The sequence below is a fragment of the Gigantopelta aegis genome, chromosome 6 (genome assembly GCF_016097555.1).
Source record: "Gigantopelta aegis isolate Gae_Host chromosome 6, Gae_host_genome, whole genome shotgun sequence".
Lineage (NCBI taxonomy): Eukaryota > Metazoa > Mollusca > Gastropoda > Neomphalida > Peltospiridae > Gigantopelta > Gigantopelta aegis.
In genome coordinates, this window is record NC_054704.1 from 43,959,488 (window position 1) to 43,979,769 (window position 20,282).

The 20,282-nt window shown below is 34.6% G+C and overlaps 1 protein-coding gene across 2 annotated transcripts in view; it reads right to left on the reverse strand.

The window, feature by feature from the left end:
- Positions 1-1,791: 1,791 nt before the first annotated feature.
- Positions 1,792-20,282, reverse strand: part of LOC121375613 (heat shock 70 kDa protein 4-like) — a 35,738-nt gene continuing 17,247 nt past the window's right edge. The window contains exons 11-17 of one of the 2 annotated variants that reach the window (XM_041503156.1): positions 17,652-17,956; positions 15,930-16,067; positions 15,392-15,517; positions 12,998-13,105; positions 11,873-11,992; positions 5,211-5,372; positions 1,792-3,887 (exon numbers count right to left, since the gene is read on the reverse strand). In XM_041503156.1, the coding sequence (XP_041359090.1) occupies positions 3,705-3,887; positions 5,211-5,372; positions 11,873-11,992; positions 12,998-13,105; positions 15,392-15,517; positions 15,930-16,067; positions 17,652-17,956 (1,142 nt within the window). In that variant the 3' untranslated portion in view covers positions 1,792-3,704. The other variant, XM_041503157.1, reaches the window with a different exon arrangement.

The window sequence follows — 20,282 nt, forward strand, 5'->3', positions numbered from 1 at the left end:
CTTTGGGTTCATTAATAAAAGAAATTAATACGTAGTGGTTCTAGCAAACCATTATCTCCAAAAATATGGCCTAGCCCATTAGTTCCGAGACTCTATAAGTTAAAAATGACAGAATAAAATTGAGAGCAATGTGTTAATTTTTTAACAAATTAACATCCAAGTATCAAAACAGATGTTTTTTTTAATTTGTTTATTTTCAAATAAACTGTGCAGAGTTCCAAAGACTGACAGAATATACACATCAAAGATGATCGTGAGTGATGAATGGCAAGACTAATGGCATAAACATTTCACATTTTTGGTCCTTTATATTTTACCTTTTAGACTGGACAAGGAATTTGCATAAAGATTGAACTACACAGCCAACATGCTTTTAATTACATGCAGTAGAATAGAACAATTTCAGTAGCACTTGCTGTTACTTTCTTAAAGCAAAATCCCATATCAAAAATCGTCTTGCAGTTTAACGTACAAGGATTATTGTAGAGGATTATTTGACACTTTTTATGGCAGTCTACCAGACCTGTCAACCCTTCTCTTAATCGATAGTCTCCTTTGTTCCTGCCCAGATGAATTTCTCTCCTATGGGATCTTACTCTTACTGTAAAATTCAATTATGAAACATACATCTACTTATACATGAAACAATGTTCAAAATCTTTTATTTATTGTGTAAAAAAAACAACTATCTCCTCTTTTCTTTGGAAGGTGTGTGTGTGTGTGTGTGTGTGTGCGCGCGCGTGTGTGTGTGTTACAAAAAAACCCAAATTGCTGGTTGACAGGTCTGCTGTCGACTTTAAGACTGATATTAAACTACTCGTTTGAAAAACTAAATGTGAATATACAAGTGCAGTATACTACATAACACTTGTGTGCACGTGTTAATAAATGTAGTCTGCAAGTGAAATAATCCAAGGAGTATCATACAGGTACTTAATTACATTTTGTTTCAGACTTTGGTCAGCAAGATAACTGCCAACTGTTAAAGAACTGAAGTATGAATTGGCGATTTTCAAAGATTAAATGGTCTAGTCTTAACGTCACAATATCTCCCCAAGCAAGCAAGTCACCAATATATAGTATAAAGCTTCTATAAAGCCATCAAAATGAGGTGGAACTGTATATTTTTCAGTGACCAACATATCCAGTACTAAAATCAATCTAGTGTCTTCAAATGTTGCAAAAGAGTTTTATTATTATTATATCTGTAATGTCAGTGGAAAACAAGCCCAATGCCATCCTCCTTAAAAAAAACCCACCTACTTATGATTGTCTTTTAGGTAGGATAAGCCTAATGCCCCTATTTTTAGCAAGAGAAAACTTGTTTTTAATAAAATGGCAATACATTATCACCACATTGATTGAAGAGACTGAACCGAATAGCTCACGGTAACGATGGTTCGAGATGAATGTAATTGTAGTAGTCGGGCTCACAAGATAACCGAGATACACATAATGACATTTGACTGTACTAGTTTAATTACTGAAAGAAAATGCAAAATGGATCACAGTATACAGTCACCTTTGTTGTAGTCTTAGGATTTCTTAATGGCAACTATTCTATTGAAAATAGTCCAGTGAAAAATGTATTTCATCAGACTTGTAAAGCTGGAATAATGGACAATTAAATACAGTAACCACACTAACGTAATTTTTTAAAAGATATTTGTGTCATTTTCTTTCTTCAATATATGGAACCCCCCTCCCCCCCACCAAAAAAAAAAAGAAGAAGAAAAATGAAGAAATAAGGACTAAAACACGAGTTATACTCACAGATGGACAAACTCAACAGATGTTATAGTTTTTAATAGAAGCTAAAAAAACCCAACAGCTTTTAGTATGTCAGCATAGCACAACAAACATGCTTCAGATTATATTTTTTAAATTTAATCCCATCCCTGGATCTGTTCATATTAAAATAGGATTTAAATTATGAATATGTTTTACATGTTTATGACATGACTGAAGATAATAAATGCCCAATATAATGAATACAATGTTAACTTTAATAAATAACGACGTGCATGAATGCTGAAAGCTCAGTTAACTTTGGAACAGTGGGTTTCACGCATTATTTATAAGCCACAAGGTCAAAAGGATTACATAATGCGACAAGATCCGACAACCCTCATGAATGGATCAACAGTAAGATCTTATAGCAGGGCTAGCTCTGGGTGAGCAAAACATTTAGCAAAATTGTCTATTAAAATTCAAAAATGGAAAAACTCAGCAGATATTTTTCTTTAAAATGTCAATTATTACCCGAAATTATTTCTCCAAATTAAAATAAAATTTGCCAACTGCTTTCAAAATTCACAATTGGCGAATTTGGCGGGTGCCAGAGCTAGCCCTATATAGCATGACCTTGACCGATGTCAGATTATTAACTTTTTAAAGTACATTGTACTGGAACCAATGGAGAGCTGACAACCAGAATTTATTATGTCCAAAGTAAAATTACATTACTTTTTAAATGTTTCAAAACTGATTTCTGATAACAATATTTTGAACACAAGACATTTCTACTTGTCAGGCCTCACAATATGTTAACGAACGAGCCGAGTCATTGAGGTATGCTAACTCCCGACCCCAGATGGTGTTAACGTTTGGTCCCAAATTAATAACATCTTTCTTAAAGGGACAGTCAACTCAAACAAGAGCCTTTAATAACTTACTGGGACTACAGCATTTTCCAAAGATCAACTACTGCCACTGGAAGATTTTAAGCCATCCCATTGGCTGTTCGGATGTTCGGACCAGTCTACTAACATAGGGGTAAAAAAGCAATTTGTTGAGGTCAGGCCAAGTTGAAAAGAAGAGATAGACTGCTGGTGTTCTGTGACCTTAACTATCACTACTTGACTAGAGATGTTCCTTTCTCCACGTCGAGTGTTGTTACATTCGGTTTCTTTTGCACTTTATAGCTTTGGAATGACCCAAGTTAAATACATATAGACTTGAATGCAACACAGAAATTAATAGATTCTGCATTGGCAAAAAGCACTAAGATGAATAACTACCATGATCAAAATGTGGTTCAGCTAGCACTTAAAATATCATTAAAAAAACCTCAACCCATAGTTAGACGTAATAACTTAACATATTTGAACACAGTGATCACTGTTACTGCAAGTTGGGTAAGTAACACCTATGACTTAAGTTACTGTAACTTACAGTATAGGTTTAGCAAAAGCAAAAACTCTAAGCAGAAAAACTAACAATAAACGTTAATATATTTTGAAGTGATGTGCGTATCCAGGGCAATATAATGAGAGAAAAAAAAAAAAAAAAAAAGGGGAAAAAAATGTGTCTTGAAACTGATGAACAATTCAGGAAACCAGTACATGTTTTTTTTTGCTCTGTCAGTTTACAGATACGACAAATATTTCACGACAACTTTAACAAAGCAATATCCTAGAGCCGTGACTCACAGCAACATTAACAAGTCATAACAACATGGAACCTTGTTATAACCACTCAACTTTGTTTGTTTTGCAGTTTCCTTGTCTACGTGATGAAATAACACTGCACCATTACAACTATTAACAAGCTAATATACAGTAGATCAATGGACCAGTTAACAAATAGTCTGCCGTTTCCTCTAAGTAATTCTCCGAAGGTGTCAATTTTGAATCTTCAGCTTACATGTATAATTCACAACAAACAGTTTTGTTCAGAAATTCAAAATCCTATTGCAGTGTTCATCAATCGACATCCATGTCGGGTTTGACGGTTTCCGACTGGCTGGCATTCTGCTCTGTGTTTTCGCCATCACCTTTCTCTCCATTACCAGAACCTTTCTGTCCTTCTTCTTTCTTTTCCTCCTTGGGGGGTTCCACTTTTGGTTTTGGTTTTGTCATAACTGGATTGGCCAATGTTTCTAGTGCCTAAAAAAATTCCAAAAAAGAGAAGAGGATGATGATACATTAATAAGAAAAAATTTTTTTCCAAAAAATTAATAAATCTTTAGAAACTAATGCAAACTGAACAGCAGGCAACAACATGTCAACAAAAACAAGCAGAATGCATTAACCAATCAGATTTGATCAACTATCACCTGAACATTTCTGTTCCTCCTTTTAATAATCTTCCATCGGATATTCGACATTTGGTTTAGGTATTGTCATAATGGGAATAACCAGTGTCTCTAGTTCCTAAAACATAAAATGTCTCTTATAATTGTAAACCTCAACTTAAACTTTGAGATTTACTAATTTTAAAAAAGATTTTTCAGCATTTATTATTAGATATATGAATTCTGTAGAATTAAACATGTTGCCTTTCTTAAAACAATCTGGTTTTACTCACAGTGGTACCCATTCATGATCAATTCTATGAATGTTAAAAAAAAAAGAGTCACTTTCAGTATGACTAGGTTATTTATTGATCATAACAAATCTTATAAAACTGTTGCCACAAAATGTGGCAAATTAACTGATACAGTTGTGAATGTAAATTAATCCTCTTTGTCAACAAAACAAGTTTTATGTTCACAGCCCTTGAGTTTTGCAATCATTAGTGCCACCACAAAACGTTGCAAAATTGATCTGCAAAGGCATTTTTATCATTGTGAATTTTCTTTGTTATTATTTGTATAAAATAGCCATAGCAAAGTTATCTGAATTTCGAGGGCCATGTTCAGGAGATTGCTAGCTCTTGATTGCTAACTAGACTGGTTTCTATACCCATATATTAAATACATATGATAATAAGATAGGATATATATAAATATATAAATCAAATACAGGGCTCGAACTTAATGACTGCACTGAAGGCAAATGCCGTCTTTGAGATATAAATAAAAATTACTGCCAACAGTAAAACTCAACAGCAGCAAAATGTATACACCTGGTGTATATTATCTGCCAGTATTGAACATTTATATATTTGAAATAGGTCTTCATACAGCAAAATAACCTTTCGTTCATGTTTCTTTGCTGAAAAAGAAGCTAAAAAAAAATCAAATTGACACAGGCAGGCTCAAAATTGCCGTCGGTAGGCCGTTTTACTAATGGCAACAATAATTTGTTTTTTTTTAAATGCCATGGGTCACAAATTTGTAAGTTTGAGTCCTGCAGTATAAATTTTCTAAAGTGCACCACTGGTCCTGTCCTTTTAGAAACACATATCCTGGTTGTTTTTTGTTTTGTTTTTTAAATCTATTTCAAGGTTTTCATTTGGATCAAAAACACACACAAATAACAGCTTACCTGTCTCTGCTGCATGATTTGTGATGCCAACACCACAGGAGTGTCATAAGGTTTAGCGTTTGATGTTTGGTTTAAGCTGCGTTCGTACCATTCCGTCTTCTCAGCTAGAGCTTTCTGCACTTTCTCCACATCCTTCTTGTCTATGTGGTTGTACTGCTCATCCTACAAAACAACAGTGTCACCATGGGGTAAGGACGGCAAAGCGAACAGTACTGTTCCACATGACTACCATAAAACCAGAAAAAGAAATGGGTACTCAAACCCCACCCTACTCACAATTTATGACACTTTAAAAGCACCTATGAATGTTCATGGTTCATACAGCCACTCACCACTAAAATTCAAGGCCTTTTTAAGGCTTTTTCAAGTCAGCAAAAACTTTTTTCAAGGCTCCTTCTGGGTTCATATACTTAAAACATTTTAATTTTCCAGGACTTTTAAGCACCATTTTGGTTCATTTTCCAGGACTTTTTTTAATTTTTCCAGGAGTCTGAATGCATTACCTGGAAATGATTTTTTTAACGACTCCCCATTAATCTGTTTATTCAGTGATTGTTATGTCTCAAACATAAGCTACACTTTATCTAGATATATCTCATGGATGCTAAAGTTGTAAAAATACATAAATAAAACAAATATTGTAGTATTTTTTGACTGTGTGTGTGTGTGCATGCATCTGTGTCTCACTGCTGGATCTTACAGCAAAACACTCCATAGCCATAATACATATTTAGCCACAATGTGGAAATTTTTTTGAGGCATTCAATTATTTTTGGTCAAGATCCATTTAATTTTGGTCAAGATTCAGAATTATATAACTTTATATAGATGGGACTTTTAGATTGCACCAAAGTCGAGGCAATAAACATTGTGCCTAAAATATATATGCCTAAAACAAGCAAGCCCAAACTGAGTATAAACAATGTTATATGCTAACCTCAAAAATATTTTACTTCAATACCATTACAATAATAAACTTAATTTGACCGATATAACTTGAAATGCATTTCAGCAACATCTTTACCAGCTGTTAATAACATTACTATATTAACAAGATCTAAGAGTGCTCTAACAGACAAAAAACCAGTTGTGCCCAAATTAATGAGATTTAAAACCCTGATAGAATAATAATCCATCAAAGTATTTTTTTTTAAACTTGTAATTCACTTACAAATAAACAATCAATAAACAATGTACTGGGGTGTTGTTATATAAAAAATAAATAAATAAAATGTTATGTTTAATTTATATTATCCAGATTTTTTAAAGTTTAAAAAAAAACCTCACTCTTCTAACCAAAACTATGAAAAAAAGAAAAAGAGTAATGTTTAAATACTGGTATTATCCAGATCTATTATTTAAAAAAAAAATTCAAAAAAATTCACTAGTCACAAAACGTCTAAACATTAATTAATACATTTACGGTATTACGTTTATAGGTCAGTGCTTATAGAGTACATGTACTTTAAATCATATATTTATTTGTAGCTTTTGAAAAGTACCTAATTACAAAATTACATAAATCATATAAATGTTTTATTTTCATTAATAATTATTTTAAACTCATTAGTGACATTGTGTTTCAAATACGAAATTTACCGGAATTATACCCGTTTCCGTGAGTAACTAAATGTCAATCACATTATTCATTGATAGCACACAAATAATCTCTTGAAGTATAGACGGGTTTATTGCCAGTGACATCAAAGTACTGTGCGTGGCAATGTTTATAATCACGTGATCGGTCCGCCATTAAGGGAGTAAAATTCGCACAATAATAACATGTGGAGGCATTGCATCTGGGCGCATTTTCAGTATTTATTACCATTTTAGTACATTTTGTGAAAGCAAAACCAGTATGTCGAATAATACAACCTCATTTAAAGATTGTAGATTCACATCAAAGTTGGTGGAAAAAAGGTATTAATCATTAAAAACGTAAATAATAAAGCATGTATATAGTCCATACACGCGAATATAAAAGCATAACGAATAATTTAAACTTATGCAAGCAAATATAATTTCCCTGGACACTTGTATAGCCTAATGTATTGAACATTAAAACAATATTTTAGCCTCGGCGGACGAGGGTATAAGATGACTATTAATAGTAACAGCTAAACGTTGACATCTACTCTAGATCTAAGGTCAGTCTATCTTTTTTCCAAAATGGTACACCACGTTTTTTTTACAAATGTACATAATTGAAATACGTTTCTATATTTTAGGATGCATTCAATGAAGTTTCACTTAATAACCATCACAATTATTCACACTTGCGTGTGTTTAATTTATTCGCTATGCTTTTGTATTGGAGTGTATAGGTGCTTTATTATATATGTTTTTAATCATTCACAGATTTCCACCGATATTGATATGAATATACAATCTTTAAATGAGCTTGAATTATCCAAAAGACTGGTTTTGCTTTTGCAAAACGTTCCAAAAGTCATAAAACCTGAAATTGCACCCAGCTGCAATGCTGTCACATGTTATTGTTGCGTGAATTTCACTCCCTTAATGGTGGCCGTACGGTTACGCCATCTATCGACAACGTCATAAACTGCTGGGCGACAATCAGAAAAAAATCCGTCTATACTCTTTGTTACCACCAATTTATATCACAAACACTCAAAACTAACCCATAAAATGATTGTTTATTTACTTAATTGGTCGTGTCATTGACATTTTGGAAGGCGCTGGTTACAGCTATCTACTAAATTATTTATCTTTGACAGTAGTTTCTAACTCACAAACAAGACTGCTGACAGTTACATAATTTATTCAACCAATCACAAGTTGTGTTCATTTATGTCCACGCCTTCTTACTGTGTATGTATTTTAACAGTTGACCAATGGCAGTCATGTGCTCTTAATGTGCACGTAAAGCCCCATGACTTGACCTAATGGCAGTCAACCTTTTATAATTACTGTTGCGTGAAGGATATAGTTTGGAAACCGGACGTCAAACGTGATTCTTTATAAACATATTTTCCAAATAATATTATTAAATAATTCCAATCTCTAAAAATCCCTTTATTATAAACCCTTGGATTGGTTAAATTCGTATCACGTGATGATAAAAAATGGCATTCATAGCACCATGAATCTCAGTTTAGCACTATTTTTGGCTATATAGCCAGAACTACTTTATGAATTATGTCAACAAAGGAATCCCCGAGGAATTTCCTTGAGATTCTATTTTTAGACATCAAACAGTAATCGTCTGCCGTCAAACTTGTAAACATCTAAAAATCTTCACATATAAATTATACCATACAAAATAGGTCGCTTCAGACATTTTTTATTAATGGTTAAAAGTTATTGAAATTACTTACGTTACATGTTTATAGTGAATTCAAAATCCCACAGCTAAAAATCTATTTTGTCGATCCAAAAAAAGTGTATAATTCCAATGGAATTTGGTCTTTTACAAAAGCGATTTCAAAAACTAAATTCAGTCAGTTCATGCCAACCATTAGCAGTAACGCGCATTCAACGGCATTGTAGTATGACGTACACGGTACACAACACATAGCCACTGCGATCCAATCTTTAAACGACTCGGGTTTTGAAACTAGGCATATCATGTACATGTCGGGACACAGGAACGAAGCTTCAATTCGAAGCTACAACAGAGAATGTTCCACTTTCCAAAAACGAAACATCAGCATGGCACTGTTAAATGTCACGAATACTTGATCGCACCACTTGAAGTCACACATGCCAAAACCATCCTGTGTTGCCACTTCCACAATTACAAGGCCAGTAAACACAGAAACTCGCGACACACCTGTTTCAGCCATTTCCGGAAACATTGAAACCACTTTCTCCATGTCAAATCTATCAACACATGGAATTTTCACGCACTCAAATATTTTATAACTGTAATTTCAACGTCGTAATTGGTAAATCTGGACAGTAATCAAAAAAAGGCGCCCATCCACAGTTCGTAGTTAAATATTCATACACCAACCGCTTCACATATAAATTATACCATACAAAATAGATCGCTTCAGACATTTTTATTACAGGTTAAAAGTTATTAAAATTACTTACGTTATATGTTTCTAGTGAATTCAAAATGTTTCTACTTGGTATTGACATTTAATGCAAAAAATTAATATGAATTGTATTAATAATTGTAACATTGTCATTCTCTCATTCGGCTATTGACGGAAAAAGCCGAAACTACCATAGGCATTCCGCTAATGTTGAGTATGAATTTCGTGTTAATAAAATAGTAAATAGTTGGAAAATAGAGTGCACTTTTTATTTTAAAGAGGTTTACATTAATAACATGGTTATGTGTTTGGAATTATAAGAATTGAACGTGAATATTTTTGAGTTTCATGCTAGTATGAACGCAAAACCGCTTTACACACTGTATGAATGGCGTAGCGCGAAGCCATTCATACTAAATTTCACGTTCAATTCTTAAATGATTTTTTTTTTTTTAAATATAAAATAATAAAATTCCAGGACTTTCCAGGGAGTTAATTCATTTTCCCCAGGAGCTTTAAGCACTTTCCAGGATGAAAATAAAATTGAGCCCTTTCAGGGTTTTCCAGGATGCGTGTAAACCCTGTCTTACAAGTTACATGTACATGTTGTTGTAAAAATGCATTGCCGCCATTTGCATACATACTTTCGGCATGTTACGGCATGGAAATTACCGACTGTCAAAGGGAAATAACTCTTCATTTTATACCGTGATCGATTTTAAAGTAATTTTCCATAGCTAAAAACTGTTTATTTGTGGATTATTATTTTTAAATATATCAAATAATATTAATAATAAGTTTATTAAAATATATAATTCACTACATATGATTATCTGCTAAATTCAAGGCCTTTTCAAGGCCAAACTACAATATTCAAGGCCTTTTCAAGGCAATTTTCAGTTTCAAGACCTTTTCAAGACTGCACCTCAAATTCAAGGGCTTTTCAAGCCTGTGCAAACCTTGATGTTGCAAATTTAAAATTTGGTTCAGACGCCCATTCACCCACCCCTATTATCCCATCCATCAATAACATTCAGGTGACTCTCACACCATTAACCCTCCCAAAAAACAAACCAAACCAAACCCCCCAAAATACCCCCCCCTCCCCACAAAAAACATTGTTAAAATTAATGATGCAATGAATGCATGCTTGATTTAATTGCCATCACCATTATAATAAACATTTTAAAAAGTCTGTGAAGCCAACAGGATGAACCAGGTATTACAAATAGAATAATACATGAGTGGCCGTTGGATATCATTGATCTCACAAGTTGTTTTAAAATGTATCTAGCGAAAGTGAGTTTGATACGGTTTTAAACGAGTTGTGAGATAAATGGTATCTAACGGACACAAATGTATTACCGTATATCTTCGCCTATAAGTCAAATTTTTTTTACCCAAAAATTATTTTATAACTTGGGAGAGGGGGTCGACTTATCAGAGGGTAAAAAAATTTCACCCAAAAATATTACAGTTTTGGGGTTTATTTTATAAGTTTTATTGTTGAAGTATGCCCTGTATTTATACTCAAAAGTATGTTAATTTGACACATTTATTTTTTTAAAACCTTTTTTTTTTTGGCATTGTAACGATTTTGGTTATTTGAAAAGGCATGTGATCTCACTCACATGCCAAGACAACAGTCCACTTAGTTAAAATAACAGTCGTCACTAATAGCAAAAATGTAAACAATACTAACTACCTGTTGCCCGAGTTTATTTTGAAATCTGGTCACTGGCATTAATGGTTGTTCAAACAATGTTTTGTCTGTGATTAACTTCATGAATGTTACTGAGCTTTCCCTTAAAATAGACTGATCTCTGCAGTTCACTAGAGCAATAGGGACACATCATTTGGTACAAAAACCAGTGTACTTTCCAGAGTTATCCTCCTTACATGTATTAATATGGCGGAAAAACAAGTGATTAACCGATGATACATGTACTTTCAGTTTTATTGTAGTGATCTGTTGTCAGTGTTTATAAATAAAGTTGTTGTTTTTGCACAAAACCATGCTGTATAGTGCCATACAGTAACAGTCAAACAGCTTTCACTCTCTACTAAGGGAATATTTCGTTTTGATGCTATGTAGTTTTATTGCGATGTACAAAACGTGAAAAACGAAGTTTGTAAAATAATTTTCTTTTGTTCAGATATTGTACATTTTTGTTCTCATGTGCTGAAAATAAGAAATACTTCAATATTTATACGTTGTTTATCATGGGTCGACTTATAAACGGGTCAATAAAAAAATGTTTTCAGGGCTTGAAATTAGGGACTCTACTTATAGCCGAGATCGACTTACAGGCGAAGATATACGGTATTCTATTTCTTACATATCCTCAAAAACCAGGTTTTAAGCCAATTTTAACATCTTTTTCGACTAAAGGTTATTTACAGCTGTTGCACTTGTAGCTGACTTATGCGTCACAGACTCATGATTGTCAGGTTAACTATACATCAGTGTCTAATCGATTTCCATCACGCTGGGTTTTTTATTGAATGTATGGCATTGGTGACCTGGTCATTACCTAGAAGCAGCCAGTCGTATGTCTCGAAATTGTTAAAACACGTACATGTGTTAACAAACAAGTATGTCTAATAAATAACACATGGTGTTCTCACCATTGGGTGTGTAAGAAATATGGTACTTACATTTTGACTCCACTGATCAATGAACTTTCGGACGTGTTGAATTGCAGATCCAAGCAAATTGAAGGCTTCTGGCCTCTCTTGAGCTTCTCTATACCTATCTGCGATCGGCTGACCTAATTTCTAAAAATAAGTCAACACACTAATATATAAAACATTGACATACTATTTATTATATATATATATATATATATTTTTTTTATCTCAATCTCAATTATTTCTAAATCTACAGGAAGAAACAAAATTATATTCTTCATTCTTCAAAATGCTTACCCAACCAACCAAAACATAGCTACCAGCAACTTAATGGGTCTAGGAAACTTCATACAAATCATACCAGAATACAATCCATAATAAATGCACAAGGCAAATATATATTTTAAACCCCCCAAAAAAACCCCAATTAATTCCCTGCTGAAGACAATTAAAGTAGAATCTCATTGGCTCGAACACTGTCGGTGCATCAAAGTCTGTTCGACCCATCGGGTAGTTCGAACCATGCATTCGGCCGTTGTCGGGTGCTTCTGTAACACAAAGATCAATCAAGACAACCTCACATATTTCCGTAAAACCGGATTGGTCGAGATGGTCCAATTGACTCATGAGTTGGTTAGTGTTACTTGCAAAGTTCATTCATCTAACGATTACCGCATTACAATTGTCTGTACCTGAAAGATAATTACCGATAGGTGCTAAATAAACAACATGATAAGTGTGAAAGGGTTGACGAAAACATTATACATAAATTATTTTTTATATTTCTTCGGATAGATGTAGCCGTTTGAGCTAAATATATTTAATTTTACAGTTTGGACCAATAAACTGGTTCGAGAAAGCTTCTGTTCGATCCCAGGAGTATTCGACCAATCAGCACCAAAATAAAAGGGTTTGATAGAGACAAAAATCGGGACATTGTTCTTGGTTCTAGAACACCGGTAGGTTCGACCGTTGGGCGTTCGAGCCAATGAGATTCTATTGTACCTTACAAGATATTTGAATATTCTTTATTTCAAAGAGGAAAAATATCAAAAGTCTGAGGTTTTCCTGTTCAATACTGGGTGTAATAATGTTGGACTTTTGAACTACAGTAATGATCCATTTTTTTCTTTAACTAATTTGATTACTCACCTTCAGCTGGGCAAGTTTGTCTACGTAGACTTGTTTTGACTGATCATCCCCGTCACCGTACAACCAATCCTCCGTCTCCATTAGCAGCTGATTGAAGGTATTGCGTTCCTAACAACACAAACATCATCATTAAATAAGCATTCTGAGAGTACTGCTAAAGCAATACATGTCCACTACATGACCCAACACAATTTTGTATCTTCTAAGTTCAATGGCCATAACTCTGTCAAAATAGGTAAATCGCTATGAGTCAAATGAGCTATACACAAACTTTCAGCTCAATATATTGAGGCATTGCAAAAAACAGTTAGGAATTTTTTTTTTTAGCATCTGCTAAATTAATTTAAGGGCCATAATTGTGTCAAAAATTGGTAAATCGCCATGAAAAAAAAAGAGTTTGTTTTATTGAACGACGCCACTAGAGCACATTGATTTTTTTTTATCTTATCGGCTATAAATCGCCATGAAAGTCAAACTTGATCCAGGTACACAAGGCATTGTCAAAGACACATCTGGAGAACTATTTGTGAGACAGACTGACTAAGAGAGAGAGAGAGACAGAAGGATGGAGATGAAACCTATAGTCCCTTCAGGTTGGACCGGTAGCCGACTGACAACAGAATGCAAGGAAAGAAAGAAATGTTTTATTTGACGATGCACTCAACACATTTTATTTATGGTTATATGGCTTCAGACATATGATTAAGGACCACATAGATATTGAGAGAGGAAACCTGCTGTCGCTACTTCATGGGCTACTTTTTTCGAATAGCAGCAAGGGATCTTTTATATGCACCATCCCACTGACAGGATAGTACATACCATGGCCTTTGTTACACCAGCTGTGGAGCACTGGCTATAACGAGAAATAGCCCAATGGGTCCACGGACAAGGATCGATCCTGGACCGACCGCACATCAAGTGAATGCTTTACCACTGGGCTACGTCCCGCCCCAGAATGCAAGGATGGCAACAACTTTACAAAAGTTCAATTTACAATTGCTCCCGATATTCGGCCCTATTACCAAAGAAACGAGATCTAGCTCAGTGAAAACACTCGCATGAGGTGCTTACATCGTAGGATCAAACCACCTCAGTGGATCCATTATCTTTTTTTTGTTACACCACCAACAACTAGTGTATCAAAGGCTGTGGTATGTACCGTCCTCTCTATGAGAAAGTGCATATAAAAGAACATTTGCTGCTAATGGGAAAATGTTGCAGGTTTCCTCTAAGACCTCCAATTTTAGACACCACGACTGGTGTATCAAAGGCCGTGGTATGTGCTATCCTGTCTGTGGGATGGTGCATATAAAAGATCCCTTGCCACTAATGGAAACATGTAGCGGGTTTCCTCTCAGACTAGATGTCACAATTACCAAATGTTTGACATCCAATAGCTGATGATTAATAAATCAATGTGCTCTAGTGGTGTCGTTAAACAAAAGCCTCCTAATTTTAGACTTGCTTATTTTTGGTAAAAGTATTATGGGCACTTGTATTGCCTCATGCTTGGTGCAACAGGGTTCATAGCCTTAAAGACCAAACCAATTCAAAGACTTTCAAAGACTTTTACCTGCCATTTTCAAAGACTTTTACACAGCGGACAACGGCAATAAAATGTGATAAAAATACCAAATCAGTTTGTTTACATTGCTGTCCATGGCAAAAACTAGCTTTTTTACATGCATCATGACAGATTAAACCTTGTAACTGGAAAATATCAAGTGCATGCAGCTGTAAAAGATATCACCATTACTTTGGCTAAGATTTATGAGAATGTAAAGACTTTTATTACAATTCAAAGACCTAAAAATATATATTTTTAAATTCATAGACTTTCAATGAATTTAAAGACTGCTACGAACCTGTGCAATCTAATGTCCAGTGTGTCAGAAATCAAGTTCTACTGATCAAATTATCAACTGGTTCTATATTCAGAATAACCACAGCTGGTCGCAAGTTGACTTAAAAACGTTCTACTGATCAAATTATTAACTGGTTCTATATTCAGAATAACCACAGCTGGATGCAAGTTGACTTAAAAAAATTGTTTTGTTAATGACACCACTAGAGCACATTGATCTACTAATCATCGGCTATTGGATGTCAAATATTTGGTAATTTTTACATATAGTCTTAGAGAGGAAACCCGCTACATTTTTTCATTAGTAGTAAGGGTTCTTTTATATACACAATCCCACAGACAGGATAGCACATACCACGGCCTTTGATATACCAGTCGTGGTGCGCTGGCTGGAACGAGAAATAGTCCAATCGGCCCACCGATGGAGATCGATCTCAGACCGCCCATGCATCAAGCGAGTACTTGACCACTGGACTACGTCCCGTCCCTGCAAGTTGACTTAACCCGTTCCACCAATAAACACGTACCGCCTCGGAGGCGAACTTCTCGTAAGGACCCCCAAGTTTATCTCGCATGTCGTACACATATTCCTCCACTGTATTCTTCGCATCGGCTCTCTCTTTCTCCAACTTGTCCTGCATCATCATCTCATTCTACAAGGGGAAACAAAATCAGTTTTACAACAGATTAACTTTAAACTATTTTAATATTAACACTAGGGTTAATGTTGCACAATAGTTTCAAATGACCCCCGCCCCCCTTCACAATGCGTGTAGAGTAGCTGCCGAAACCATACAGTGAATTTTTGATGAATAATATGCAATTTTTTTGGATAAACTGATGGAACCCCCCCCCCCCCCCCCCCCGAAACACTGTCCAGATGATTAAAATTCCAGAGAACTGTCGTCACTGCATCTATTAAATAACAGGCAATAAATATCAAATTTTCTTTAGTGACCTTAGTTTAAAAACAACAACATAATAATGATAATGATAAAATACAAAAAACACACAACATAACACCCCAAAATGACACAAAACAACTCTCATTTTTAAAAACCATACCTCTTTTTCAATCAATATATTGAGTTCATTCTTTGTTAACTGAGGTACACACTCATCTATGGGGAGATCTATTTGTCGAATGGTCTTCTTTGGTTTCTTTGGTTCTTTTCCTTTTGGTGTCGTCTTCTTTTCAGCTTCCTGACGACAACAACAACAGAAAATGTAACCTGCTAAAAGTAACAACTATGCAAACTCTTATTATTATTCAAATGCCCTCACAGGTCTTCCCAACTCCACGCCACTTCTGTTAGTATGAGTTTTGAATTAAAGCTGCAGTGTCTGGAATATGTTTATTATTTAAGCATTTAGAATAGATGATCCAGTTCTGTTTGGTACATAAAAGGCCCACCACATCACTATAGTTTCGCAATGCTCGCTTATCTACATTATCTAGGTCAACTGCAAACCCAATGGCCAGCTTGTTTTTCTTCAATTAGCGGAACAAAAGTAGAACTGGGAATTTACGCGATTTGCATCTCACATGATTCTGAAGAAATTTAACTGTCTTGATTGAGGGGTCGTCTCATACCTCCAAAATATATTTATATCCATAGCGGTATAGTACAATACCTTTCCAGGGGTCGGTGGGGGATTTGCCTTGAAATTTTGACAGTGACCAGCGGTTGGCATACGCATTACATGTAAGGGGGTGTTAATAATTATGTAACGCTCTCATTTCATTTTTTGAGACGAATCCTACAATTTGAACCCTACAATTTCAAATCCGCAAACACACCTGTTAACTGAAATTGACAACCGGCTGTCGTTTGTGGTTAGCCAAGCAATGGCCGCACAGGCGACGAATCGAGCGTATGCTTTTGACGTTCTCCGTTCATAGCGAACACACACACTTTTTTTTAAAGTGCAGTTGAACTTTTATTTGTGCATATTATTATTATACGGTAACCAGACATTGTAACTTTAAATACATGTAAACTGCACCGATTGGTTATTTTCACCAATATGTACACGAGATTGGAAGTACAACAACGTGATAACAAACTGAATGACACAAGTATGAAAATGAGCCAACTGAATGAAAAATGAATTCACTGCTATAATGGATGTGAATCTGAAATTTAAACATACAACCCTCTTTTAAGCAGAAAACGTCATCACTCAACCAAGTTTCCAGTGAGAAATTTGTCGTTTTGAACCTACATTTTTCAATGTCAAATTTTAAGAAAACAACTAATGTAAAACTTGTAATTGTGTATAATATTTTAGGGGATATCTTAATGAGTCTAATTACCATAATAAAATTTACAAAATAACTTAAGTTTTTAAATATATTTTTTTAAAACCTATGATCACGATCGTTCATATTATTGTTCATGACACTTCCATCCAATGTCAAGTAATACCAGCTATCAGCTTCTGCAAAATCTGCATCATCAGTTATTTTTTTTATGAATATAATCCTTTAAAAAACTTCAACTTTCATTAAATAATAATAATAATGTTTTAAAAGAAATACATTACAAATATCAAAAACATATTTTCAACATTGCGATAACTAAAATACAAACACCAGTCAAAAAAAAAAAGTCACTGAATGTGTTCCTTCACAGAATCGAGATAGATAAAATGTTGACAGCTGTGTTTAGAAAGACTGGTTACATCTCGACTACATTTGAAAACAGGTTTTTGGATTAGCTTTGTGTGTCTCGACTAGTTGAAAATGGGAGGGAAAGAGTTAAGCAAATGATTATTTTCCCCCACCTGTTTTTCTGGAGTCGTTGAATCACTAGTTTCACTGGAGCTTTCTGTGGGCGACTGTTGATCGGTCTGCATGTCTTCATCTCCAACTGAGGATTTACTTTCCTCATCAGTTTCTCCATTCTTTTTGCCTTCATCAGTATCCATTGTTTCTGTTTCGTTTTGCTTTTCTTCTTCATTTTCCAACTTTTCCACCAAACTAGCTGATTTGACTTCAAAAATCCCATGTGAATTAATCCTAATTTTTATTTTCACTTTTGAACTCTCTCCGTTTGCCTGAGGTACAACATTTTTCACAAAAAATGTTCCTGAAATCATAAAAAAGAAAACTTTTCAATCTTTGAACTACACTAACATGATGGTGCCGAGTGAATCTGATAAATGAAGTGTGACAATAAACTTGACCACAATTTAAAGTTTTGTTTTGTGTAATGATACCAAAAGAGCACACTGATTAATTAATCATTGGCTGTAAAATGTCAAACATTTGTTAATTCTGACATGTAGTCATCAAAGGAAACCTGCTAAATGTTTCTATTAGCAGCAAGCATTCTCCCCACAGACAGGACAGCACATATCATGGTCTTTGATATACCCGTCGTGGTACATCGACTGTCCAGAACAAAAGAAACCAAATTGAAGAATGGGTCCAGTGTTTATTAGGAATCGGTAGGCGGTGATTTTTTGCGGCTACTGTTGGCATTAACACAGTCAGTTTTTCAGCTTAGTATAGACTAAAAGAATGTTGTGGTTTTTCATTAGAATATCTTTATCAGTGATCAGATCCAAATGTCATCTTTCGACACATCGTCACCAGAGTCAGACACGAGAAGTTCACCAACCAATCAGAGAAAACCTCAGACCAGTCGGCTACATTCCCAGTCCTCTGCACCACAAAGTGCGACCATGGCAACAACATGCATCAGAGAATGGATTAAAGCTCTCATCATTTCACCAATAGTGTGAATTTTCAATTATAGTTTCATGTTGTATTAGAAAACCACAATCAGGTCCAAGCCAAATCCTTGTACATCATGATAATGAATGAATGAATGCTTAAAGACACCCCAGCACAAAAATACACATCGGTTATTGGGTGTCAAACAAAAGTAAGTATATGAATAGGATTAAAATTAAAAATACAATAACTGTTATGTCATGATAAAAATAATACTGGGCAAGTTATACCCATCAATATTTAAGTGAGAAAGGCTAAACTATGATACTCATTAGAGGGAAATCAGATGATTATTAATGACAAAGGATTTTGTTTTCCTTCACAAATGTCCCTGGCATACTAAGTAACAACTTACAGGATCATAATGTACATAAATATTTTTATAACAGTGATCAGATCCAAATGTCATCTTTAGACACATTGTCACCACAGTCAGACACGAACGGTTCACCAACCAATCAGAGAAAACCTCAGACCAGTCGGCTACATTCCCAGTCCTTTGCACCACAAAGTGCGACCATGGCAACAACATGCATCAGAGAATGGATTAAAGCTTTCATCATTTCACTGACACAGGGCACAATATTTCATGCTAACTGCAGTTTGGTTCGTGTGTCGGTTATGCAAAATTAATTTTATGCGAACTGCAAATTGGTTACGTCGTGACCTGTAGATGATCAGAAATTAAAACTTGCAAACTTCACCATTACAGGAAGTTTATTCATGCAGACATACTACAAGGCTGTGTTCAACCAGACCGAGTGGAAAAACATCCACTAGACTGGTTTATGCACTTCACAATAAACCAAATGGCCACATCAAGAACCAATCAAATAGTTTGCGAATGTTAGTGAAACGTTTGCTGGCTGAACTTTGGGCTGGTGTTCCGACAAATGTGTTAGACTGATTTTTAGATACTTGATGTGCAGCAAACCAGTAGATGACGTTATATTGCAACAGTTGTAACTTGCAACCAGTCTAAACTAAATGCTCAGTATAGAGTCGAGCCAAAAGTTTGAAATAAATGTGCATGGACTGCTGGGGAAGGCCAAAGTATCTGGTCTAACCACATTGTTATAACTTTTAAAAATTCAACAACTGGTCAACACGACAACTACGCACAACAAATCAGACTGACAGAAACCATCGTTTTTCAGTGTCATTATCAAACCTGTTCATATAGCCATCTGTTCAGTCAACCCATGTTTTTAGACGACACCTTACAATATACTGAATCTGGTAAGCCACTCACCTCTGTAACAAACTGTTTAAAAATGGCCACCTATTCTCCAAAATCATTGGAACGGCTCAAAGCAGCCATAAATATTTATCTCAATGCATAATATTTGAAAATATATAAATACGTTGAAAAAAATAAACACTTCAATATTTTAAAAAAACCAAGTACACTTTGTACTTTAAAAATTTAATTAAAAAAATTAATAAAACATTTTTTTTAAATTCAACATGCATATTATAATGAACATTTACAAATATAACTATAAACCAAGTTTCATTGATCTAGGACTAATAGTTTGCCACAAATGGACTTAAATGTGAAAACTCAACAATGAGCCAAATGCTAAAATACTTATCTTATTTAAAAATAGAAATTTTTGAAAATTAAAAACAGAATTTTAAATGCATTGAGATGAACACATGTACATGTTAACTAT